The following is a 27566-nucleotide window of genomic DNA, read 5'->3' as shown; positions in this document are numbered from 1 at the left end:
TGAAATGACAAGTTTAGAGATGCCTTGAATCAGCTTCTCAGTGGAACATTCTGTCATTTCAAGCCGACATTTCAAGTGTCTTCGTTTTCCCTCTGATTACCTGGGCCAGCAACCAGAGGCATGCAGAGAGGTGGAGGACAAGAACTTGGAATTTTTAAATTGGAAAATTTATTTTTAATTGAAATATAGTTGATACACTAAAATTTTAAGGATTGTGTTCAGGAAATATCAAAAGAAAAGTAGCTTTTGGGGGAAGAATATGAAAATTGTGGCTGGCCTCCTCACTCTGTGGGTCGGGAGCGGGTGTGGGGGGAGTGAGGGAAGCGATCTCTGTTCCAGGAATGGTGCGATACCTCACTGAGAAAGTTCCTTGGTTTCTTCCCACTCTCGCTCCCCTGGGCGCGCGGCCTGGCGAGAGCGCAGACGGCGCGGTGCAGGACCGCCGCACGGGGGCGCTGTTTGCACAGGCTGCGGGGACGGCACCGGGAGCCCCGGGGCCGAGGAGCCTCCCAGCGGCTGCCAGGTGTCACCGGGCGGGGCTGGAGGTGCAGGTGCAGGTGCGGAGTCCCGCTGCAGGGAGCTGGCGGAGCCAGGGGTCGTGGGAAAAGAGCACTTGCGATGGGGAGTGGCACCAGGAGGAGCCATTAGCCGTGGTGGAGTGGGTGGCCCTGCACTCGGAGGGTGCGATGGCCGGGCTGTGGGGTGCGCCGGGCGGGACCCCGAAGGGCAATGACAGCTCACTGCTCAATGCCTCTCAGCGGGCGACCGGAGGCGGGGAGGGCGCAGGGCCGCGACCCTCATGGGTGGCCTGCACCCTTGCCTTCATCCTCATCTTCACCATCGTGGTGGACGTCCTGGGCAACCTCCTGGTCATCCTGTCCGTGTATCGGAACAAGAAGCTGAGGAACGCAGGTAGGGGCTCCCGGGGCCGGGCAGCCCACTACGTCCACCCGGCGGCCGCCTCTCCCCTTTGTCCCCTTTGCAGAACACAGGCCCCTCCTTAGCGGTCAATTAGCTTTTCCTAAAAAAGGTGACTTGAGTTTTTTCCCACCGGAGAGAGAAGTCCGTCAATTTACTTTTCCTTTAACCTGCCTGTGTAAGTTTTTTTTTTTTTTAATTTGTTTTGTTTTGTTTTTTCCTTTTTCTCCCTCCTCCCCACCCCTCACAATGAAACAAAAAATCTTAAGTCCCTAAGGGGTAAAACACTTTGCCCAAGTCAGGTTCTCTTTACTTTGGGGGAAAGCCCCACTGCACAGTGGTCAGTTTTTGAGGTTTACTGGATTGAGACACATCAGATGCAGGATGCAGAAAGTTCCTCCTGAAGTCCTGCCGAATCAGATCAATGAACTTATCAGTTGCTTGGTTTTTTCAGATAATCTCCCCCCAACTTTGTGAAAATAGGAGAAAATAATAAGCTTGTGAAATGAGAAGCTTTTCTTTAGTTTTGTTGTCCTGGAGTAGTTTTCAGTTTTTAGCACGTAATTTAAAAGGACTTCCAAGCTTCCTACACTTGATTCCTATTCCTCCAAGTTAAACAAGTTTCCATTTTAAAACAGGAAATGTTACAGTAAAGAGTATACTTACATATAATATGCTACTCAAGCTAATTTTGTGTTTGAGTTAATTAATCTTGCTTTAATCCTCCAAGCAATGAAATGAAGCTTTCTCTTGTGTGGAAGACCAGGGATGATTTTCCAGAGGACACTGGATGTTCAGATCTTTAGATTAAGTGCCTACTTCTTTATTTAGAAGCTGACATTTTGGAGGTGGGCAGGGGAGGGGAAGGAAAAATGCTCTAATAGAGTAGTTGATCAATGCTGTGATTTTCTTTAGCTCTCTCCAGGGAGGGACCCCTTTTCATTTTAATGCTTGGGACGGTGAGTAGTTTAAGAAGTAACTTGATTATCACCTGATACCATGAACTGAATTTGAGTTAGTCCATTGAATAACCTCATTTCATATATGATTGGCTTAAACTAGAGGAATTCTGCCTTCAAAAAGAGACTCTTTGAAGAACCACAGGCAGTGAGTTCCTTGACACAGTCTACATGATGCTTTTTTGAATCTGACACCAAAAGCCAGAGCAACAAAAGTAAAAATAAAGAAGTGGAAACCACACCAAAGTGAAAAGTTTCTGCACAGGAAAGGAAATCATCAACAAAATGAAAAAGGCAAACTGCTGAATGGGAGGAAATATTTGCAAATCACATTTGATAAGGGGCTAATACTTAAAATATATACAGAAGTCAAACATCTCAGTAGTGAAAAAAAATCTGATTGAAAAATGGGCAGATCTGAATGAGAATTTTTTTTGTTTTAGAGAGAGAGTGAGTGAGCGAGCAAGCTTGAATGGGGGAAGGGGGACAGCAGGAGAGGGAGAGAGAATCTTTGAGCAGACTCTGTGTCTAAGTGTAGAGAACTTGGGGTCTCAGTCCCAGGACTCTGAGATCAGGACCTGAGCCAAAATCAGGATTTGGCCACTCAACCAACTGAGCTACCCAGTGTACCTGAATAGACAATTTTTTTTTTTTTTTTTAAAGAAGACATCTGAATAGCCAACATGTACGTAACAGGATGCTCAACCTCACTTATCATCAGGGAAATAAAAATCAAAACCATAAGATATCACCTCACACCCACCAGACTGCTATCATCAAAAAGAAGTAATAACGTGTTGGTGAGGATGTGGAGAGAAAAGGAACCCTGTGCACTGTTGTAAATTGTTGGAATGCAGACTGGGGCAGCCACTGTGGAACAGTATGGAAGTTCCTCAAAAATTTAAAAACAGGACTACCATGTATTCCAGCAACTCCACTTCTAGGTATTTATTAAAAGAGAACAAGAACACCAACTCAAAAAGGTATCTGCACCCCCATGTTCATTGTAGCATTATTTACAGTAGCCAAGATACGGAAATAGCCTAAGTGTCTAACAGATGAATGGATAAAGGAAATGTTGCACACGCGCGCGTGCACACACACACACACACACACACGAATACATATATAAAGAAGTTATACACATATTTGTATGTATGAATGAAATCTTGCCATTTTGACAACATGGATAAACCTTTAGGGGATTACACTAAGTGAATTAAGTCAGGAAAAGACCAATACCATATGATCTCTCTTAGATGTGAGATCTTAAATAAATAAATAAATAAACAAACAAGCTCATAGATATAGCTGGTGGTTGCCAGAGGGTGGGGCGGGGGGATAGGAGGATGAGAAAAATGGGTGAGTCATTTTTGCTTTGGGTTTAATTTAAATAAACTGGGTGGGGGAATAAAGGAGGGTTTGAGAGAATGCAGTGCTAGGAGCATGATGGAAGAATTATCTGTCTTGGGGCACGTGACTGGCTCCGTGGATGGAACATGAGACTCTTGATCTTGGGGTTGTGGGGTCAAGCCCCATGCTGAGTGTAAAGACTACTCAAAAATAAAATCTTAAAAAAAAAAAAAAAAGATGAATTATCTGTCTCATCCCAGGAGAGAAACTGTGGGGGAAGACTGCTTTCTCCTCGTGGCTGATTTCTTGCCAGTCTCCACTGTCCCTTCTATCTCTGGGGTCCGGGGAAGCTGAGTCCGTTATGACAAGTTAATCTGCTTTGTAATCTCTGTGTTGCATTACTGATTATTTTGGTTCCTTGGATAAGGGTTTGATAATAGGACTTTTGCTTTGACCTGTCTGTTGCATTCCTTTGTTCCCTTGTGAAAACAAACAAAAAAGAGTCTCTTTCCCTTCTGGCACTAAAAGCAGTTGTCTGTGGGCCAGACACAGTTCTGAAGGCTATGTGAACCGAGTTCTCAGGGAAGCCCTGTGGTGAGAGATGCCACTGTTAGCCTCTTCTACAAAGGAGGAACTGAAGGCATCCTTTAAGTGGTGGAGTGGGGCATAAAATTCACAGAGCTTGCCCCTAGAGCTCATTCTGCTTTGTTAGTAGCAAAAAGTGCAACACTTGGCAAGTCTGAAGCTTGTAGGAACTTTCCTCCAAAAAAATATTCACATGCCCGAAATAATTCTACTTCTGCTGTTTTATGAAAACGAGTTAGAAGAAATGCACCTTCCATGCAACTTTGTATTTTGTATTCTGCTCAGGTGCTAAGCAATTTTTCAGCAGGGCAGTCTATAAAACGCCTTTCTGTAGCTAACGGGGAGACTTGAAGTGAGTTTTAGTTTGTGAAGCTTTTGAACTTTCATATTTATGTAATTGGGACTCTTTATTCAGATGTACCACTGTTCCAGCTCAAACTATGTGAGGCTTTCTAGAATGGATGGTAATTTGAAACAGGGAAGAGAAATAGCTGATTTTCACTTGAGTTTTGGGATGCTTATCCAAAGTTCTTATGATTGTTCATTCCCTCCCTTTCAGTTACATTATTGTGTGGGCATTAAGGATAAAAGATGCGAAGAAGAAAATAGAAGAAATGAGATAAGGAAATAAGAATGCTAAGGCATCTTAAGCTTTGAGCTCTCTTTTGGCCATCTGGTGTAATGGCAGGGTCACTTATGCCCACCCTCCCTCCCCACACTGCTGCCAAGAGAGCACGTTGACATTCGACTTCCCAGAGAAGAAATTCATGATCTTTAACAGCTGTACATCAGGGACCCTGGTCTGTCAGAGCAGACACAGGCTTCAAACGTTCACCATGCTCTTAGGTGCTGGCAGAATGTCTACTCCCTCCTGTCCAAATTTTGATACTAGAATCGATGATACCTTATTTGCTCCTTCTGAGTAAATTTCATTGCAATAGTAATGGCCAGATTCCTGCACTGGCACACGAGGATTACCATCCTTGCTCTCTACTCTGTGATCTGAGAAATCAGTTATCTAACCTCTATTTTACACGTATGTTAAATACAGAAAGTATCTATTTCTTAGCCTCACACATATGGGAAAGGATACTTTTCATATGGAAAACGATGCATACTTTGAAAATGACAAAGTAGGTAATGTTATGTGCTCTTTTTGCTAGGTATATCTAACAAAGCTATGTTAAAAACAACTTTATTTTTCTAAAGATTTTATTAATTTATCAGAGAGAGAGAGAGAACACAAGCAGGGGGAGAAGCAGGCTCCCTGCTGAGCATGGACCCCGGGGTCGTGACATGAGCTGAAGGCAAAGGCTTAACCGACTGAGCCATACAGGTGTCCCCAAAACAACTTTAATTTAGAGAGTCAGAGTGCGCGCCCATGTGTGTGTGTGTGTGTGTGTGTGTGTGTGTGTGTGCGTGTGTGTGTGTGTGTGTGTGTGTGTGTGTGTAGGGGGAGGGCGGAGGGAGAGGGAAAGAGAGAATCTCAAGCAGATTCCCCACTGAGCATGGAGCTTGAAGTCAGGCTGGGCCTTGGCCTCAATACCAGGAACCTGAGATCATGACCTGAACCAAAATCAGGAGTCAGATGCTTAACTGACGGAGCCACCCAGACATTCGCAAAGAACCTTTTCTTTGGTTGAAATCTGTTAAAAACAACTGAACTGTAGACTTATGATCTGTACTTTTCTCTATATACATCAAGTTTAACTAAAACTTTTACTTAAAAAATTAAGCTAGAGTATGGTCATATCTCGTGTATTCAAAATTCAATTATTTGGCAATCAAACCTATCTAGAATATAGCCAATAAATAAAAATAAAAATAACCAAAAATAACGGGCTTCCTCCCAGAGCTGATTGGTTTTTAGAGTACCCTGCAGAGAGAGGCTAGTGTCCAGACTATGTCATAAATTAGGAAGATAACTGATACATTTAAAGGAACAGTACATGCGGCAAACAGCATGGGTTGAAATAAACTCAATAAAATCTAGTCTGAAAAACTAAACAAGCACAGGGGCGCCTGGGTGGCTCAGTGGGTTGAAGCCTCTGCCTTCAGCTCAGGTCATGATCCCAGGGTCCTGGGATCAAGCCCCGCATCGGGCTCTCTGCTCAGCAGGGAGCCTGCTTCCCTGCCCCCTCTGCCTGCTTCTCTGCCTACCTGTGATCTCCGTCTGTCAAATAAATAAATAAGATCTTTAAAAAAAAAAAAAAAGAAAAGAAAGAAAAACTAAACAAGCACAATCTTTGGGAGGCAAGTCATAAAGCAAATAACTGCTCACCACTAACTGCTCCTGAAAACATATAGTCCAATAATGTATTTATTCATCTGATCCTGAGTATTCAAGGAAAGGTCCAGTCACATCCACTGTGTTCTGTTTAAGAACACAGGGCCATAAGATTTTAGGAAGATACCTACCTAAAGGAGTTTATTATTATTTTGAAATCAAGAAGCTCCCCAGAATGGCTATAAGAATGGAGCATCAGCTCTGCACGACGGGCTTGAGTGTAACTCGTTGGCGGCAAGACCGCTTGCACGTGTTTCTTTCAGGCCTACACTGAGTGTTCTCTCTCTCCACTCTGCATTACTACTCAGAGAAGCTGCAAAGAGACATGGACTTAGGGCCCAGAGACCTGAGTTTCAACCTGGGATGCCCCAGGCCTGTTTTTAAGATGCTTACAGTCTCAGGAGTGCATGCCTACTGAAAAAAGACTGTTTTTAAATCGAGGCAAAAGACACACAATTGAGTGCGCAAATCAAAGACCCTGCTTAATGTATTTTTCCTTATGTACATACATGTGACCATCACTTCAGAGAAATGAAATGAGGCTGTTGATAGATGGTCGTATTATTATTAGTCACCACTTGAACCAGAACTTATGCCTCGTCTAAGTACGGAAGACCACCGATGTCCATTTTCCTCCTCTACTCTCCACAAGCAGATGGCTGTCTGACCGAACTTGGCTCTTTCTCGGTCTGTAGTCCTTGCTCAGATACTGCAGGCTGAGGCTCACTGCCTTCTCCGCGACCCGTGGCCACTCTCACCATCAGTCCACCAGCACTCCAGGCTGGGTCCCAGTGAAGGGGACCCAGCTACCTTGACTGAGCCCTTGGCCATTCTGTTCACTGTCTCCTGGCTTTCATTTTTCTTTGCTCTTTCTTTCTCTTCCTTTGCCTTCTCTTTTTTTCTTCCCCATTATTTCTTACTCCCTGTTCTTCAGTACCGTTTAATCATCATCATTAGGTTTGATCCCTTAGTAGAGGTCACATGTGTATCTGTTTCCTGGGTCTGCTGTGCATCAGCAAAAAAAGACAGTCCTGAACTTAACAAACATATTCTAGAAGTTCACTTATAAATGTTTTAAAAGAATATATGATATGACACTTGGCTTCAGGGCTGGCCCACAAAATCATTCAGACCAACAACACGGCTGAAATAGTCCTCTGAACTGCTGGGTCATCTGATATTCACGAGTTCCTGAAAGCAAGTTCTAAGTTCTGACCCTCCTGGGATCCTGTGGGAATGGGGAAGAGTGGTGTGGAAGGGACAGATGGAAGTTTCCTTTCCTAACTTAGAAATGTCGGGACAGAGCTCAGGGGCAAGTCATCAGAGATGGGGTGGAAACAATGTAAGCACATGTATGCACACACAGTCCAGGGCTCCTGTGCTGGGGACAAATGTATCGGATCATCCAGGAGGAGCTTGCAAAGAGAATAGATCCAGGAACCGAACTCTAGTTCTTCTTTACAGAATGGATTTACAATTGTAGCTAAATCATCCCCCAATTTCCCTGTACTGTTTTCACATCAGTAAAATGATGGGGCTGGACAAAATCTGTGAGTCCTTTCTGATTCTGGTATCCTTGTGTTTACAGGGTTAGTAAACTCCCTGTGAAGTATAAGAACTGTGGGTGCAATGACAGACACAGGCAGTGATTTCGGACACCACAGAGCTAGGAAACGGTGTCCTCGTGAAAGTGAGCCTCACTTGTCCTAAACTACTTGGGTCACTTGTCGTATATCTACTAGAGAAAAAGACCTCTGTGTGACATCTGGTTTCCCTGTTTTATTTCCTAAGACATGTACCCAAGTTTTAGGAATTTCCCATATAGATTTCTCCCTTCTTGGAAGAGAATGAAGAAACCAACTACACAGAAACAATGGGTTGGTCCTCTGTGACTTAGGCATGTTCTTGTGTGTTTGGGTGGGATGAGCTGGGGACACGGGTGGTGAGCTAACGTGTTGTGTGTGCAAGTGAACAGTCCTCCTCACGGAGCGTTTCTGGGGTCAGGTTCTTCTAGGTCTGTCAGCAGGGACCCCTTCAAAATGTAACCACATTTTGGTTACATTGTTAGGAAGAACAGCCTAAATTGGCTGCCAGCTTGGCCATTCCATTTGTGGTAACACACATCTAAAGAACAGGGGGGTTCACACGAGTGAGCACATCCCTCTCACTTACGTGTTCAAAAGTGGATGGAAGATAAGCCCTTTACCACGTTATAAATTAAAGAATCAGACAATGTCTCTTGCAAAATCAACTCATGATGTCTCTATCCAGGTCCTAAAGGTGGCTAGTTACATGATTTACTGGTGATTTAAAACCAGTGTTCTGTGGGATCGTTACATCTGAAAACATAAAACAAAACAAAATATCTGTATATGCGCCAATTGCCCCAGTCTCAAAAGAAAAAGAAAATGCATTTTGGACAATTCTACTGAGGCAGTTTATCTTTTCAGAAATCTTTCTCCATAAAGATTCATTTTCATCCTATAGTTTCTTCTTACTTAAAGTGATGCTTTCCTGTGATTCACTTAATATCCATGGACATCAGCTATAAGGTCAATAGAATTGTAACAAAGGTCTAACTTCTGGGACATGGGCAGTTGAAACAGACAATATTCCCCCCAACGATCCACTCTACTGTAATGATTGAAAATCTTAAACTTTTTTTGATAAAACTTGTCTTTCTTTTTTATTTTTTTTTTAATTGTTCTGGTCCATCCATAACTGATTTTACAAAAGCTGGTCATCTTTTGGTGAACACTTCCACTTGAAATTATGAGTATTTTTAGCATCCTTATCAACCTAACCCTAATAATTAAAGGAATTTAGTTTTTCAACCCTATGATTTTATTTTAAAAATTTATTGATTTGTGTCTGAAACATTCTCAAGCTTGAGAAAACTAAAGTAGAAAATTGGTGAAATTGTAGTCTGTGGTTTACTTTTCACAGACAGCTATTTTGATCTGATTTCTGTAGATGAAGCAGAAAAATAACTTCCTGCTTGGAATGTCTGGTGCTTTGTATTTATGCACATAGGGCAATTCTCAGTTTTAAAGCACTGTCCCACATTTTGTTTATTTTGTACTTAAAAAACCTCCTCAGGTATGTAAGAAAACTAAAACCCCAAATTCACAGATAAATGATCAGTACTTCTTATTCCAGGGACCCACCCAGTGTGACAGTGCAAGGAGCACAGGAATTAAAATCAGACCCAGGCTGAGTCTTTCATGTCTGCAATACTTTTATTTGTGCTATGTGTGGGATCTAGTTACTCAATCTCTCCAAGCCTTAGTTTCTCCATCTGTCCAGAGGAGTACCCATCTCACAGGGTTGCTAGGAGGATAGATTAAGATTTTGCCCATCCGTACACCTGTCCTTCAACCAATCACTTTGAAGTGGTAAAATACCACAGAAATAATGACATTATAATGTTATTATTAATATATTCTTTTTTTTTAAGATTTTATTTATTTATTTGACAGACAGAGACCACAAGTAGGCAGAGAGGCAGGCAGAGAGAGAGGGGGATGCAGGCTCCCCGCTGAGCAGGGAGCCCGATGTGGGGCTCGATCCCAGGACCCTGTGATCATGAGCTGAGCTGAAGGCAGAGGCTTTAACCCACTGAGCCACCCAGGCGCCCCATTATTAATATATTCTATAATTAGTAGTTTTTATGTAATTTTTAAATTTTTTTAAGTAAATGGACAATACTAACAGTAAGAAGTGAAATCAATCAGAAACTAAAGATATAGGATCTAAATTTCTTTTACGGCATTATGGAAATTACACAAATTCTCTGATGTCACAATTTTCCCTTTCATAATAAACATTTTCTCTCCACAGCAAGTAGGACTGTGACTCAAGAATGTTTTAATATCCAACCTTTGAGAGGCTGATAATTTCAATATCCAAGCTGTTCTCTAATTTAAAATGAATCAGCTCTGGAAGCTACGAGAAATTTCTCAGACAAGTACACTGACATTCAAAAAGTTATGACCTGACTGTATGTACAGACTTGGAAAATGATTTCAAGCTAACAAAATCAATGTTTAATATAATCCTCAATCTGACAGAGTTCTTGTCAGTACTGTTGACATTTTCCTCCTGTAGCTCTTTCTAAGATTCGAAATTATTGATTCAGGCAATTTTTTATTTTTAAAGACATTTTATTGACGTTTTCCCCTTGCATTCTTAGCCACTGTTTAAAGTTTCATGACCTTTTTTTCTGGTCTGTGTAGTATATTATTAACGAACTCTAAATTTTTGCCAAATTTGCCAAAGCAATCCTCAGAATTGCTTGGAAACGTTATGACAGTGGATTAAGACTCCTAAATACATCACTGATTTGGAGGGCTACATGATTAAATTTGGATCTGATCTTTGGATCCTCCAGGATTCATCTCATAAGAAAGTAGCAATTTTTCAGGGTGCCTGGGTGGCTCAGTCGTTAAGCGTCTACCTTGGGCTCAGGTCATGATCCCAGGGTCCTGAGATCAAGCCCCGCATCAGGCTCCCTGCTGTGGGAAGCCTGCTTCCTCCTCTCCTAGTCTCCCTGTTTGTGTTCCCTCTCTCACTGTGTCTCTGTCAAATAAATAAATAAAAATCTTTAAAAAAAGAAAAAGGAAAAAAAGTAGCAGTTTCTAGCATTAAATTAATTACAGATAAGATGGAGCTTATCATAATAACTTTTCTCTTGTCAAATCTGAAAGTTAACCAAAGATAAAATGTCCTAAATTAAACCCCTGCATTTAGTTCTTACTAACATCTGATGGCTCTGTTTTTAAAAATATCTGATATTATCTCTGTTTTTAAAAATATCTGATATCCAAAAATATCTGAATTGAAAACAAGTCTAGTTACAATTGCACCAAAAAGAATAAATACTTAGGAAAAAACTTAATTGAGATGGAAGAGATGCACTTCAAAAACTGTAAAATATTGATTAAAGAAACTGAAGGTGACACAAGTAGAAAGATATTCCATGCTCATAATTCATATTGCTAAGCTGTCCATACTACCCAAAGTAATCTACAGATTCAATGCACTCCTTAGCAAAACACCATAGTATTTGCTAAGGTATTTTTCACAAGATAAGAATAAATAATTCTGAAATGTGTATGGAACCACAAAAGGTCCCAAAAGCCAAAGCAATCTTGAGAAAGAAGAACAAAGCTAGAGGTATCACAATCCCAGATTTCAAGATATAATACATAGCAGTAATAACCAGAAAAGTATAGACACATAAATCAATGAAGCAGAGTAGAGAGCTCAGAAATAAACCCACACTTATATGATCAATTAATTTATGACGAAGGAGGCAAGAATATACAGTGGAGAAAAGATAGTCTCTTCAATAAATGGTGCTAGGAAACTGGAGAGCTACATGTGAAAGAATAAAACTGGACCACTTTCTTAGACTATATACAAAACTAAACTCAAATGCAAGAAGTTATTTGCAGATGATACATCTGAAAAGGAGTTAATATCCAAAAAATATAAAGAACTTATATAACTCAACATAAAAAAACAATCTGAATAAGAAATGGACAGAAGATCTGACTGAACACACATTTTTCCAAAGAAGACATCCAGATGGCCAAAAGACACATGAAAAGAGGCTCAACACCGCTCATCACTCATCGTCAGGAAAATGCAAATCAAAACCACAATGAGCTATCACCTCATACCTGTTAGGATGGCTATTATCAAAAAGAAGAAATAACAAGTATTGGCGAGGATGTGGAGTTTCCTCAGAAACTTTAAAAATAGAACTACCATAAGATCCAGCAATTCCACAAAAAACACCAAGCTGAAAAGATATATACCCTTATATTCACTGCAACGTTATTTACAACAGCTGAGATGTGGAAACAACCTAAGTGTCCATTGACAAATGCATGGATAAAGAATATGTAGTGTATCTGGATACACACACACACACACACACAAACACACAATGCAATATTAGTCATAAAAAAGAATGAGATCTTGCCACTTGTGACAACACAGGTGGACCTAGGGGGTATTATGCTAAGTGAAATAAGTTAAAGACAAATACCATATGATTTCACTTGTATGTGGAATCTAAACAAAACAAAACAGAAAAGACCCAAAAATACAGAGAACTTGTGGTTGTCAGAGAGGATGGGGCTGGGGGATGGGCAAAACGGCTACAGGGAGTGAGAAGTACAGGAGTCCAGTTATGGAATGAATAGATGATGGGAATGAAAGGTACAGCGGAGGGAGTGTAGTCAATGGTACTGTAACAGTGTATGGGGAGACGGGGGAGCTACACTTGCGGTGAACACAGCATCACTTACACAGCTGCCAAGTCACTATACTGTACACCAGAAACTAATGTAACATTGTGTGTCAGCTACACTTTCCCTTGAAAAAAATACCTCTTTCAAAAAATATCTATAGTCTCTGGACCTTGCTCTGCTCATTCTTTATTAGCAGCCTTAAAAAAAGGATAATTGGAATATTTGAGGTGAATACTAAGGTCTTCCTAAGGTAGCTTGACTTTCTTTCCTTTTCCTAAGGAGTTTTAAGTTGCCTAGCTTGCAGAAATGCCCTATTTTCTAAAAATGAAATACATACACTCTCAGGATTTTCTAAGCTACCAGAGGCAATTAACTGATTTTTTTTTTTTTAAGATTTATTTATTTAGAGAAAGGGAAGGAAAGAGCACATGTGAGCAGCAAGGACAGGGGCGACGGGAGAGAGCATCTCAAGGAGACTCCCCACTGAGTGTGGAACCTGGCACAGGGCTCGATCCCAGGACCCCGCGGTCATGACCTGAACCCAGATCGAGAGTCCAACTGTCAACTGACTCAGCCACCCAGGTGCCCCAATTAATTGCTTTTCAGGAGGCAGTTGTTCATGCTCAGAAACGGTATCACAGTATCATCCGTTCTGCTATCATCCACTTTAGACTCTCCTAAGGAGTCTGAAGATACTTCCTTAATCAGCATCCTGAGTTTCTCACCTTTCAAACAGGTTGCCTAACCAAGTTGATCTGACATGTGACAGCTCTACTGACATCTCAAGAAATTTCAGTGAAATTCAATGATGCTACAATTGGGGAATAAAATTCTGGATTTCCTGGTTGAGGTGCTCTAGGATTTATTCTTCTACAGAGCTATCCGCTTTGGCAATCACATTGAAGGCAGTCTCAGAAAAAGTGAAAAGAAAAAGAAAAAAAAATAAATCTTCATGCTGAATATTTTTTCAGGCTATTTAGGTTGAATTTGAGTTGTGGAGCTTCTGGCTTAAAAGGACGCTTACCTGCTCTGATCTTGGAGTGCTTTTGGAGCTTACTGGATTGAATATTTATTTAAATAAATATTTATTGTATACTTACAGTATAAGATGGAATATAAATTGTCAGAAAATTATTGTTGGTTTGTCAAAATACAAGACAACATACTAAGCTTGTGTAAAACATGGATCCTAGTTTCAAAGAGATTACTTTCAATCACAGCACTTAAAATTCTTCTCTTTTCAAATAAAAATAAGACATGGCATTTGTTTAAGACTTTTGTATTTAAGGCATTTGCAAATGTTTAAGACTAGAAACATGCTTATTTAGCAGAAAAATTTTTCAAGATATATTTGAAAACTTGGTTGGTAGATGAAGTACTCATCAGTTGTTTTAAAAGACACTGCCTGACAGATGGTAACTAAACTTACCCTGGTGAGTGTTTTGTGATGTATGTGAAAGCTGAATCACTAGATTGTGCACCTGAAACTAAAACTGTATGTCAACTATACCTCAATTGAAAATGAAAAAATTTAAAATAATTTTAAAAGTTCCTGCACAACAAAGGAAATAGTTAACAAAACAAAGAGGCAACCCGCTGAATGGAAGAAGATATTTGCAAATGATGCTACAGACAAAGGGCTGATATCCAAGATCTATAAAGAACTTCTCAACCTCAACACCCCAAAAAACAAATAATCAAGCCAAAAAATGGGCAGAAGAAGTGAAGACACTTCTCCAAAGAAGACATACAAATGGCTAACAGACACATGGAAAAATGTTCATCCTCATTAGCCATTGGGGACAATCAAATCAAAACCACACTGAGATTACCACCTTGGATGAATACCCAGCATTTGTATCAACATGGATGGAACTGGAGGAGATTATACTGAGTGAAATAAGTCAAGAAGAGAAAGTCAATTATCATATGGTTTCACTTACTAATGGAACAGAAGGAATAGCGTGGAGGACATTAAGAGAATGAAGGGAAAAATGAAGGGGGAGAAATCAGAGGAGGAGATGAACCATGAGAGACTATGGACTCCGGGAAACAAACTGAGGGTTTTAGAAGGGAGGGGGGTGGGGGAGATTGGTTAGCCCAGTGATGGGTATTAAGGAGGGCACATATTGCATGGAGCACTGGGTGTTATACGCAAACGATGAATCTTGGAATACTACATCAAAAACTATGGTGACTAACATAACATAATTTTTAAAATAAGTTATTTGTAGTGTAGCTAAAATTCAAATTTAAATATATGAATAGGGGTGCCTGGGTGGCTCAGTCAGCTGAGCATCTGCCTTTGGCTCAGGTCATGATCTCAGAGTCCTGGGATCAAGCTCCGCATCAGGCTCTCTCTCAGCAGGGAGCCTGTTCCCCCCCCCCCCCCCGCAATCCAGTGCCTTCCTCTCTGACTACTTGTGATCTTTCTCTGTGTGTTAAATAAATAAATTAAATCTTTTAAAAAATAAAAATACATAAATAAAATGTTAGTATTAACATCAGGTGAAAGAATAGGTAAAAAAAAAAATAAGGAAATATGAAAGCTACTTCACACATGGGGCAGAATCAGGAGAGAATTTCAAAAAAATTGTCAATAATGGAGACAAAGCATAGCTATTGGCAAATAATACATTGGCTTTGTATCTATGAAGGAAGTAATACAGCCTGGAAAAATACCCCTTGGAAGTTTGACTACCAGCCTGCTAACTTCAATTTTAAAACATTTTCTCACATAGTTATTAAATGGAAGATGATAAATATCTTTTATAATTTTCTTAACACACTTCAAAATATAAAACTCTTTTCTTATGTGATCTTGAAAAGGATAATGTGCTTTTATCCTTCATGCATTAATTCCTTCCTTTTCTTTTTTTTTAAATGTCTGTTGGATATCTCCTCTGTGCCAGGTCTAGTATGATTTTGGAGCCTGAGACAGAGTTCTGTGGCAAGACAAACACTATTCCAGCTAATTCATTCTTACTTTAAGATTTGGCTTAAATTTTAGTTTTTACTTTTAAGAGTTTCATTTTCCAATTAAAAAATAATTTTAAGGGGTGCCTGGGTGGTTCAGTGGGTTAAGTCTCTGCCTTCGGCTCAGGTCATGATCTCAGGGTCCTGGGATCGAGCCCCACATCGGGCTCTCTGCTCAGCAGGGAGCCTGCTTTCTTCCCACCCTCCCACCTGCCTCTCTGCCTACTTGTGATCTTTCTCTCTGTCAAATAAAGAAAGAAAATCTTTAAAAAATAATTTAAATTTCATGTATACCTTTGTTACTTAATTCATCCTATTAGTTTACCTTTAATTATTTCCTATATTTGTGTTTGGAATACCTTGAGCTATTTTCATTTTTGGGCCATGTGTATAGGTATTACATTCTTTTACAACACAAACTGTTTTTTGTTTTTTTTAAAGATTTATTTATTTATTTTGGGGGGAGGCAGAGGGAGAGAGAAATTTAAGCAGACTCCCCTCTGAGAGTGGAGTCCGACACAGGGCTTGATCTCACAACCCTGAGATCATGACCTGAGCCAAAATCCAGAGTTGGTTGCTTAAACGACTGAGCCACACATGTGCCCCTTACCATGTAAGTGTTTTTTTTAAAGCCTATTTACAAAACAGGTTATGTTTTATATTGGTTATAAAATACAATACATAAAAATACAATACATATACAAAGTTATTTTATATATAACACTTTATAAATAAAACATTCCTATCTGTAGAAAATTGGTTCTATTACAGACTCAAGTTTTGGGGGCAATATGTTCCCTTTGAATAATGTGGGTTCTGGGACCAATGGACTTGGTATAAAATTCTGGCTCTGTCATCCAATGGGTGTGACCTTGGGCAAATTACTTGCTTAATTTCCTCACTTTTAAATTTAGGACACTGCTAATACTGTAAGGATTACAGGACTGCTAAACTTAAAGTTCATTGTGCTTTAAATACAACATTCTGGGAAAGTCTATTCTTTGTTATTTAGTATTTGGGTAGAATTAAGATGGGTGAATATATTTTTATTTCTAAAGCAGAGTATCATGCCATCTGTAAATAGTGAATGTTTTACTTCTTCTTTACCAATCTGGATTCCTTTTATTTCTTTTTGTTGTCTGGTTTCTGTGGCTAGGACTTCTGGTACCATGTTGAACAAAAGTGGTGAGAGTGGACATCCTTGTCTTGTTCCTGACTTTAGGGGGAAAGCTCTCACTTTTTCCCCATTAAGGATGATGTTAACTGTGGGTTTTTCATAGATGAACTTTATCATCTTGTGGTGTATTCTTTCTAAACCTATTTCATTGAGGTTTTTTTTTTAAAATCATGAATTGATGTTGAACTTTCTCACATGATTTTTCTGCATCTAATGAAATGCTCGTATGGTTCTGATCCTTTAACCTGTTGATGGGATGTATCATGTTGTTTGATTTGTGAATGTTGAACCACCTTGCAATCCAAGAAGAAATTCCACTTCATTGTGGTGGATGATTTTTTTAAATGTATTACTGAATTCAGTTTACTAGTATTTTATGGAGAATTTTTACACCTATGTTCATTATGGATACTGACCTATAGTTCTCTTTTTTAGTAGTGTCTTTATCTGGTTTTGGTATCAAAGCAATGCTGGTCCCATAGAGAGAAGTTGGAAGTTTTCCTTCCTTTTCTCTTTTTTTGGACTAGTATAGGAATAGGTATGAACTGTTCTTTAAATGTTTGGTAGAATGTGCCTATGAAGCCATCTGGTCCTGGACTTCTGTTTTTTGGGGGAGTTTTTTGATTACTCTCAATTTCTTTGCTGGTTATCAGTCTGTTTACATTTTCTATTTCCTCCTGTTTCAGTTTTGGGAGTTCTAGTGTTTCTAGGAATTTATCCATTTCTTGCAGTTTTTCCAATTTGTTAGCATATAATTTTTCATAATATTCTCTTCTGATTGTCTTTCTGTCATGTTGGTTGTTATTTCTCTTCTCTCATTTGTGATTTTATTTCTTTGAATCCTCTTTCGGTTTTTCTTGGTAAGTCTGGCTAGAGGTACATCATCAATTTTCTTGATTTCTCAAAGAACCACCTATTAGTTTCATCTTCTCTGTGGTTTTGTTTGTTTCTGTATCTTTGATTTCTGCTCTAATTTTTATTATTTCATTCCTTCTGCTGGCTTTAGGTTTTGTTTGTTCTTTTCTAGCTCCTTTAGGTTGTTTATTGGTAATTTTTCTTGCTTCTTGTGCTGGACTTGTATTGCTATCAACTTCCCTCATAGAACTACATATGCTCCATCCCAGAGATTTTGGATCATTGTGTTTTCATTTTCATTTATTTCCATGTATTTTCTTATTTCTTCTTTTATTTCCAGGTTACCCATTCATTGTTTAGTAGCACGTTATTTAACCTCTATGCATTTGTGGTCTATCCGGATTTTTTCTGGTGGTTGACTTCTAGTTCCATTGCATTGTGGTCAGTTAGAAAAGATGCATGGTATGACTTGGATCTTCTTGAATTTGGTGAGGCTACTTTTGTGGTCTAATATGTGATCCATTCTGGATAATGTTCCATGCACACTTGAAAAGAATGTGTATTCTGCTATTTTAGGATGAATGTTCTGAATATAACTGTTAAATCCATATCTGTTCCTGCATGTCATCCAAAGCCATCATTTCCTTGTTGATTCTGTTTAGATGATCTGTCCATTGATGTAAACAGGGTGTTAAAGTCCCCTATTATTGTATTATTATTGATTAATTCCTTGATGTTGGGTGCATAAATGTTTACGATTATCATTTCTTGGTGGTCTATCCTCTTTATTATTATATAGTTTCCTTCTTTTTCTCTTCTTACAGTCTTTGTTTTAAAGTCTATTTTGTCCAATATAAGCATTGTTACTCTGGCTTTCTTTTGGTATCCATTTGCTTGATAGATGTTTCTCTATCCCCTCACTTTCAATCTGCAGGTGTCTTTAGGTCTATATTAGTCTCTTATAGGTAGCATGTAGATGGTTATTATTTTTCTTTTTATCCTTTCTGTGACTCTGTCACTCTCCTTTGACAGGAGTGTTTAGTCCATTTACATGCAAAGTAATCATTGGCAGATATGTATTTATTGCCATGTTATCACTTGTTTTGGGGTTGTTTCTTAATATTTTCTCTGATCCTTTCTTGTCTTCCTCTCTTTTATGTTTTGCTGATTTTCTTCAATGATACATTTGGATTACTTCTATTCATTGCATATTTATTACTGGTTTTTGATATATGGTTACCATTAGGTTTGTATATAACCTCTTCCCCCTATAGCAATCCATATTAAGTTGATGGTCATTTAAGTTTGAACTTATTTGTTTCTCCTCTCCTCCCCACATTTTAGGTATACATTATTGTTTCTTGACTGACTTTTTACAGAAATATTCTTTTTTACTGCTTTTGTGTTTCCTCCCTCTACATTATTACTTTGGGTCTCTCCTTTCCATTGAAAGAGTTCCCTTTTGGTGCAGCCACTTTGGAGAACAGTGTGGAGATTCCTTAAGAAGTTAAAAAGAGAGCTTCCCTATGACCCTGCCATTGCACTACTGGGTATTTACCCCAAAGATACAGATGTAGTGAAAATAAGGGCCATCTGTACCCCAATATTTATAGCAGCAATGGCCACGGTCGCCAAACTGTGGAAAGAACCAAGATGCCCCTTAACGGATGAATGGATAAGGAAGATGTGGTCCATATACACTATGGAGTATTATGTCTCCATCAGAAAGGATGAATACCCAACTTTTGTGGCAGCATGGATGGGACTGGAAGAGATTATGCTGAGTGAAATAAGTCAAGCAGAGAGAGTCAATTATCATATGGTTTCACTTATTTGTGGAGCATAACAAATAGCATGGAGGACAAGGGGAGTTAGAGAGGAGAAGGGAGTTGGGGTAAATTGGAAGGGGAGGTGAACCATGAGAGACTATGGACTCTGAAAAACAACCTGAGGGTCTTGAAGGGGGGTGGGGGTGGAAGGTTGGTTGGAACAAGGTGGTGGGTATTAAGGAGGGCAGGTATTGCATGGAGCACTGGGTGTGGTGCAAAAACAATGAATACTGTTATGCTGAAAAGAAAGAAAAAAAAGAAAAAAAAATAAAGAGTCCCCTTTAATACTTCATGCAGGACTGGTTCAGTGGTCTTGAGCTTTTGTTTGTCTGGGGAACATTCTGAACTATTCTGAATGATAACTTTTCAGGATAGAGACTCTGTGCTTATGCTGGGGGGCAAGGGAGGAAAATGGCACTTGCAGCTTCTTTGTTTTCAAAGACATCCCCAACATGCTCCAAAACCATTATGAACAGAGCTGTCTCCTGTTTGTCTCGCTGGTTTTACAAACTCTTATGATTTTCAACCCCTTTGGTTTTAAAACCAAAGGGGAGATTAGGTTTCCCTGTGTGAGCTCCCTGCCACAAGGGCCCATTTCTCTGCCCTCTGCGTATGTGTAGCTCCTTCCCTCCTGCAGGTAGCCTCTCTCTGCCTTTCTGATCTTTATCCCCTTTCAGATGCAGCTTCTCCATATTTAGCTGTGGAGTTGGTCCTACCAGTCTTGAGGTCGCTCTCTGGTTTACTGACTTGGATGTGGATGGTATCTAGTTGCCAACACGGTGCAGGGTGAGCTCAGGGTCCTCCTACTCTGCCATCTTCCCAAACTCCCTATGACATCAGTAGTTTGTGTTTAGCTTACAGATGAAAGGCTGAATCATTCTGGCTGTAATGTGGATGGTTACATATTACAGGCATCTGCCTAAACCACCCTTATGAGAAAAGAGTAACCAGATCTAGAAAATGAGAATTCCTGGCAGGATTTCACACTTCTACAAATTGATTGAGAACTGGACTAGAGCAAGAGGTTATGTGTTAGTTTCTTATAAAGTCTTCTTAGCCTCTTTAATTGCATACATGCTACAGTACCAGAACAGTCAAGACAACACATCAGTCAACTATGTTTACAGTATTAGGGAGTCACCACCAAGCCAAGTTAAGGAGTAGGACAGGGAAGACAAAGTGAGACAAAGAGACCAAAGAGCTAAGGAAGCAAGTGGGTTGAAGGAGGCAACAGAGCGAGGTTCCTAGATGTGATCAGGTACCACAGGATAGTATCTTCCACTACAAGGTGGGCGTATGTGGACAGGTGTTACATGAACAGGATATTTTGTTTCAGGACTTTAAGGAGGATGAAGGCTGAGAGAAGGCTCAGCAAGAATGCCACCGATGACCAGACAGAAGTTTCAGCAACGTGGTGTGGGTAGAACCCAGGTGTTACAGGAAGGTGAATTTAAAATAGGTGGGACGGAAACAGAGGCAGAGCCTTGTCTGATTGTTTGAAGGGAGAGGAAAGGGCTGATAGCCAGAAGGACAGGAGGATAGAAGGAGGCTTATTTGCCAAAGGAGAGCTCTGCAAGATGACAAGGATTAGGGGAGGAGTCCTTGCCTGCAGACCTGTTGCCTCAGCAAGGGCTCTCTGACCAGAGGAGGAGCCTTCTGTGAAACCTGACATGTGCTTTCCGTCACGGCAGAAGAGAAGGAATGAGTATTTATCCAGAGCCAGAGGTGTTCCATGCACTCTCTCAAATTCTCACCATGGTCCTTATTATCTTGATTTATTACATATTAATAGATGAAGGCTCCGGGGAGCTATGACTTACCCAAGGTCCTTTAGCAAGTGTCAGAGTCGGGATCTGAATGCAGATATGTTTGTTTCTAAACTTAAGGTCTGCATTGCCGCTAACAATCTGCAAAGACAAGTTTCTCAAATATAGTCCTTTAAAATTTAAGAGTGCAAGACATTGCCTGTTACTTTGCCTCTCCAACCAACATCCTGGCAAATAAGAACAAAAAAGCAACTAACTTCTACCTTTGCATGAGTGGAGTATAGAGACTCACGGGTACATTAGTTCATTTAGCAAACTGTTCCTGAGCACCTGCTATGTGCCAGGTACTGTGCTTTCAGAGTCCTGGACCTCAAGAGGTCTTAGAGGGAGATAGACTTCTGTGCACATGCACAGAGTCTCATGTTGTTTTGATGTTGGAAGCATACATACACATAGCAAGGATGAAAAGAATAAAGAACAAGACCAAAAAGGATTTAAGTCTGGAATTTGAACCCAACATGGCTAGTTAGTTTGTTTTTTTCTGTCAGATAGCAGAGTAAGTAATTCTTCTTCATCTTCTTTTTTTTTTTTTCCCCTAAGAAGTGGCAGACTTTAGAAAACCACCTAACCCCATCACAGAGCTGAAGGTCCACGTGAGGTTGCCTACAAAGAGAACCTGAAAGGGAGCTGGCAGGTTTGCTACTCATGCTTTATTGGGGGATTGCTCTCAGGAGGAACCTATAGTGGACAAGAGAAGCTGCCTAGGGCAAAGGAAGCGTCAAGCAAGGACGGGATCTCAGGTGAAGCCTAGACTTGGCCAGATCCAACAAGCCGGGGACTCTAGGTATAAATCCAACCACAAAATTGCAACTGCTGAAGGCAAAGGGGCAGGGCTTTTATACTCCATTGTCAACTCTTCACTCATTGTCTACTCAACCGAGGGCAATTCCCTGGAGGAGGGAGCTGTGAGTAAAAGGAAGCACCCAACACCCATCAAAATTCAGGAGTAAGTGCACCAGCCTGGCAGAGGGCACTTGGAAAAGGTATTGGTAGCATCTACTCAAAGGCCTATGACACAGACAGGATGTAAGAAATAACCCAGAGACCAGCTTGCCATGGTAATGGGCACCCCTGGCCAGAGTACTGAGGGGAGTCCACACAAGGAAATGAATTCTCCTCAGGTGAAATCATCAAACAGATTCGACTGTTACCAAATTAGGAACAAGATAGCAAGAGCCACAGAAACATGTTGATGAAGATAAACTCAAGGCCCAAATTTTGTATAATGTTAGATGGGGAGATAGATTTCTTGCCTGTCCAGGTGACTCAAACCTTCCTTCCTAAGGCTCTAGCACATTGGCATTCCTGCCTGAATTGGGATGCTTCATTTTCCATTTTTTTTTTAAGATTTTTAAAATTTATTCATTTGACAGAGTGAGAGCAATCACAAGCAGACAGAGAGGCAGGCAGAGAGAGTGGGGGGAAGCAGGCTCCCTGCCCAGCAGAGAGCCTGATGTGGGGTTCGACCCCAGGACCCTGAGATCATGATCGAGCCAAAGGGAGAGGCTTAACCCACTGAGCCACCCAGGTGCCCCTTCCACTGGGTTTTATCACAGGGCATGGTGGTACCAAGGCACTCCAGGGGAGGGAGCTCCTGCATAGCAAACATATCCATCCTTGCTCCTACTGTGTAGTCCCAACCCAATTTTCCCTTGATAATCAGCATCAGTCACCTCACTTGGGACAGTGACCCCATAGACTATGGATTTCCTGGAATGAGGAGTCCAAAGTAGCCAGGTGGCAGTCTCAACTTCCAGTTTAAGGAAACCACAATTACATGTCTTGGTAAAGAACATTCCTCTCTTGGAAACCAAGACTTGAGAACGACAGAACTCGTTGTGGAGACAGGAAACAAATGCTTTGCTAGAGTGTCACTAGCATAATTCTGAGAGGAAAAATGACCATTTCCACACTTGATTATCTGATCTATGAATCCAGTCCTTGATTTATAACACATACTACACCCTGGGTGACATTAACCTATGCTCATTCAGCTGATGCTGAAACTAAACCTTCATAAGCCATTCTACCACAATGCCTTGCTTCCTTTGCTACAAATTCAGTTACTCAGTCAGAAGCAATGTTTTTTATCATAAACAAAGACAAAGTCACCTTGGGATTCTATGGATATCTGATTGGTGAATAATTAAGGGTAGGAAAGGCAAATTCATACCCAGAATATGCTTCTATTCCACCGAGAACAAAGTACTCCCCCTTTGATGACAGAAGTGGTCCAATGCGGTCAATCTACCACCATTGTCTGGCTGATATTTCTGGGAATCGCAGCATATCAGTGTTGGTCTCTGTTCTAGACAGTTTGGGGATTCAGCAGGACAGCAGTGGCTATAAGCAGATCATTTTCATGAGTCGTAGTCTATGTGGCTGGGCTCATTTGTAACTTCTATTTCTGGTGCATGATAACTTTTTGAGCTTGTTGGTCAGGGACAGTGATGGCCAAGGAAAGATTAATGTCCACAGGCTGTGTCATTAAGAACCTCTTCTGCTAACAAAACAAAATGAAAACAAACCCTCTTCTGCTGAGATTGTTTTTTGGTGAGTATTTGTAGGCACACAAGTATCTTCACACTCAGTGCCCATTCCAAGAGGTGTGTGCTCTTACCCCTTCACTACGATAACAAAGAAACAGCACTGGTGCTGTCTTGGCATTAATTGTATGACTTCATCCAAATGAACTCTGTATTTCTGTTTTTCTCAGGTCTAAAAAGTGGGAATTACCCTGCGTGATCACTCATATTCTTAATATTTCTCTCAATCTTAACATCCTAGGGGTCCATAATTGCTCTGCAGTAAGGAGTGGAAGTGAATCCAACAGAAAAGCAATTTGCTAGCCATTAACAGGAATTATTCTGAGTTTCAGAATGCATTGCTGTACTGGTTGTAGGGAGTGTCGGGTGTCTGTAAAAAGGATAGATCACTGTCTCTCTGGAGGTACGTAGAGCTGAGATGGAAGAGATGATCTTATAATGTGTACAATCAGGATGAAGTTATTTAATTACTGTTATCACTCCTCTTCCTCCCCATCTCTCTCTCTCTCTCTCACACACACACACACACATACACACAGACACACACCCCTAGCAGATATGACAAAGCTTCCAGTTGAGCTACCTGATAGCCACATCTGCGTACAGTCTATGGCTTAATTTTTCTTTCTCCAGACACTTGTGAAAGGGGATTAGTTCAAAGAAAACTAAACTAATGATTTAATTAATGTAATGACATGAACAAAAAGAAGCATAATTGCTCTAAACTAAATGGAGCAGAGGAGTAAAGCTATGAAAGAAGTCTAGGACATTGTTTATTACCTTATACTTAAGCTCTTTAAAAATAACTCTATTTATGTCAGTTTGTCATCGTGATGTTGTGGGTAAAAATGGGCTGCTCTGATGGTAATTTGTAGCTGAATTTCATATATTATACATATTTTTAAAGTATTATGCATTTTGAGTTAAAAATTCATTAAAACAAGCCCACTTTGGAATTCAAATATTTCACTGGTGATTGAAATTGTTCTTTGGGGAAAAATAAATTTGTTTTTATTGCTTTAATTTGGCCTCATGTAACCAGTTTTCAAAGAAATTGTTTTTACAGCAATTTATCTGAAATTCCTACCTCTATGACAAAACCTTCCCTTTTTTTAGCCACAACCGTTCTTTAACTTCACTTCTTTGCAATTTTTGGAGGAATAGGAATAAAATTAATTAAATAGGAACCTAAAATACAAAGGTTGTTTTATTTCAGATATTGGGAGATCACATTTTAGTATCTGTCATCAAGCAGTTGAGCAAAAGTCTCGACTAGGAACTACTATTCAAGATCCTAGTATAAGGAGGACACACTCTTAGGGCACTACTGTATAGAAATAAAGGAAACCTAACTTTACAAATAAATATAATAAAAGGCAAAATATATAGTTACTCCACCTGGAATGTTCTTCCCTGCTTCTTCCTAGCTCACTCCATTACTTGCTGCCCCTTTTTCTACACATACTCTTATACTTCTTTCTCTCTCTTTTAATTTTGTTTTTCTAAGTTTGAGGATCATAGGACCCCTGGCTGTTCCTTCCTGTTTAGCCAGTACCTATTAAATGCAGTTAATAAGGTTTTATTGAATGTAATTTATTACAACTTAATCTCAACTAAATGTGATAAAATAAAGTGATTTAAAAGCCTACGAAGGAGGAAGGTCTTCCTGTAGTTGGGCAAATAAGTAAAGGCTTGGAGCATTTCCATTTAAGATGGATTCGGGAAAATGGGTAGCATTTTAAAAATTAGAGAGAAGAGCCATTGAAGGCAGAAGGAATAGTAAGAAACAAAGGCAAATGAGCTGCAAAAGCAAAGAACATCCTTGCAGAGATCTTACAAAATTTGACTAGAGTTCCTTGTTTTTATACTTTCAAATGTGTTGAGTTACTATATTAACACAGAAAATATTTAGGGTTTAATTTTTATACTTTGGGTTCTTTATGAAATCTAGAAGTATTTCTACGTTTTCCTTTAGATTGAGGTGAGAGTGTTATTGAACACCAACAACCAACAACATTCATTGAACACTTATATGACAGATACTGCTCAGCATTTGATGTGGAATGCCTCAACTTGGCCTCATCATAGCCTTATGAAGAGGGTATTATCATTATCCCCATCTTACAGAGGAGGAAACTGACATTTGGTGAGATAATATAACTTGCCCCAGTTAGACAACTAGGAGCGGGTGAAGCCAATATTCTAACCGAGACAGTTGATGAAAAAAACCTTTTTTTCTTAACTTTTATACCAAGGGTCAAGGGTTCACTGCTGTCCAAGAACAGCAACCAAATAGTTTGAAAAATAACAGTTTTGAACATGAAATACGCCTTGTCTTAGGAATGCGGGAATTTGCGAACAGTGGAATTGACTTGACAAGGGCAACAGAGGGCTTGCTTCCTGATGAAAATGGTCTCCATTTCTGTTATAATATGGCAGTCACTGTGATGCCAGGTTAATGGGGTTGCAGAAACAGTTCTTTAAAAAAATAAGAACTGTGAAAGAAAACCAATGCAATGCATATAAAACTGGGGGTAACCTGTACTTTCTAAACCTTTCTCTTTTAGGAAATATATTTGTGGTGAGCCTTGCAGTTGCAGACCTGGTGGTGGCTGTTTACCCCTACCCCTTGGTGCTGACATCTATATTTAACAATGGATGGAACCTGGGCTACCTGCACTGCCAAATCAGTGGTTTCCTGATGGGCCTCAGTGTCATTGGCTCCGTCTTCAATATCACTGGAATTGCTGTTAACCGTTACTGCTACATCTGCCACAGTCTCAAGTACGACAAGCTGTACAGTAACAAGAATTCCCTCTGCTACGTGTTCCTGATATGGACGCTGACGCTCGTGGCGGTCATGCCCAACTTGCGTACCGGAACCCTGCAGTATGACCCAAGGGTCTACTCCTGCACCTTTGCACAGTCTATCAGTTCAGCATACACCATAGCTGTGGTGGTTTTCCATTTCATCATTCCCATGACGATAGTCATCTTCTGTTACCTAAGAATATGGATTGTGGTTCTTCAGGTCAGACAGAGGGTGAAACCCAACAATAAACCCAAAATGAAACCACAGGACTTCAGGAATTTTGTCACCATGTTTGTGGTTTTTGTCCTTTTTGCCATTTGCTGGGCTCCTCTCAACTTTATTGGTCTTGCTGTGGCTTCAGACCCTGCCAGCATGGGGCCCCGGATACCAGAGTGGCTCTTTGTGGCCAGTTACTACATGGCATATTTCAACAGCTGCCTCAATGCAATCATATATGGGCTACTGAACAAAAATTTCAGAAAGGAATACAGAAGGATTATAGTCTCACTGTGTTCAGCCAGAATATTCTTTGTGGATATTTCAAATGATGCAGCACATAGGGTTAAGTGCAAACCCTCTCCATTAATGACCAAAAATAACCTAATAAAAGTGGACTCTGTTTAAAAGACAAAGCTCTGCTGGCAAGATATACACACTGCCCAAGGTCTTACTCATTTTCATGTTTGCTTCCTTCTTAACAGATGCCTAGAAACACAGCATAGTTAAGAAAACACACACTTCTAAGAGGTTGCCTCTAGTTTATGAGCTCATATGTTATCAGCCTTTTGAATAAGTCTCTAATTCTGCTTATGAAAAGAAATTCAGAACGTACAGAGAGCTACAAGTTCATTCGAGAACATGGTTCAGGGACAAGGGTGGGCAGTAATTTTAATTAAAACTGCTAAATGTATTCAAGTAGAGAAAGAGTGTGCGGACTTTTATTGTAAATGAATATCACAAAGGAATTGATTTTTCCTCCACTTTTTGAGGCTTTCTCATTGGAAAACAAATGATGTATCATAGTTATAAACAAGCAAATGGGACAAAAAGAGAAAAGTAGGATGATTGATTCATTACACAGTGAAAGGCTGAAAATAAATCAGGGAACACCTTGACATAATAGCAACAACCACAACAAAGTTTTCAGTTGGGAGTTGGTAGCATTGGGTAACTACAGTCAGGA

The 27566-nt window shown here is 40.1% G+C and overlaps 1 protein-coding gene across 1 annotated transcript; it reads left to right on the top strand.

Moving 5' to 3' along the window:
- Positions 1-686: 686 nt before the first annotated feature.
- MTNR1A (melatonin receptor 1A) lies at positions 687-27007 on the top strand. Its single transcript, XM_032329294.1, has 2 exons — positions 687-912; positions 26139-27007. Exons 1-2 carry the CDS (start codon positions 687-689, stop codon positions 27005-27007), a joined length of 1095 nt encoding a protein of 364 aa, XP_032185185.1.
- The last annotated feature ends 559 nt before the right edge of the window (positions 27008-27566 follow it).

Source organism: Mustela erminea, chromosome 21 (assembly GCF_009829155.1).
Source record: "Mustela erminea isolate mMusErm1 chromosome 21, mMusErm1.Pri, whole genome shotgun sequence".
In the NCBI taxonomy this organism is placed as follows: domain Eukaryota; kingdom Metazoa; phylum Chordata; class Mammalia; order Carnivora; family Mustelidae; genus Mustela; species Mustela erminea.
The sequence above is the reverse complement of the archived record's forward strand: the minus strand, read 5'-3'. Positions and strand labels throughout refer to the sequence as shown.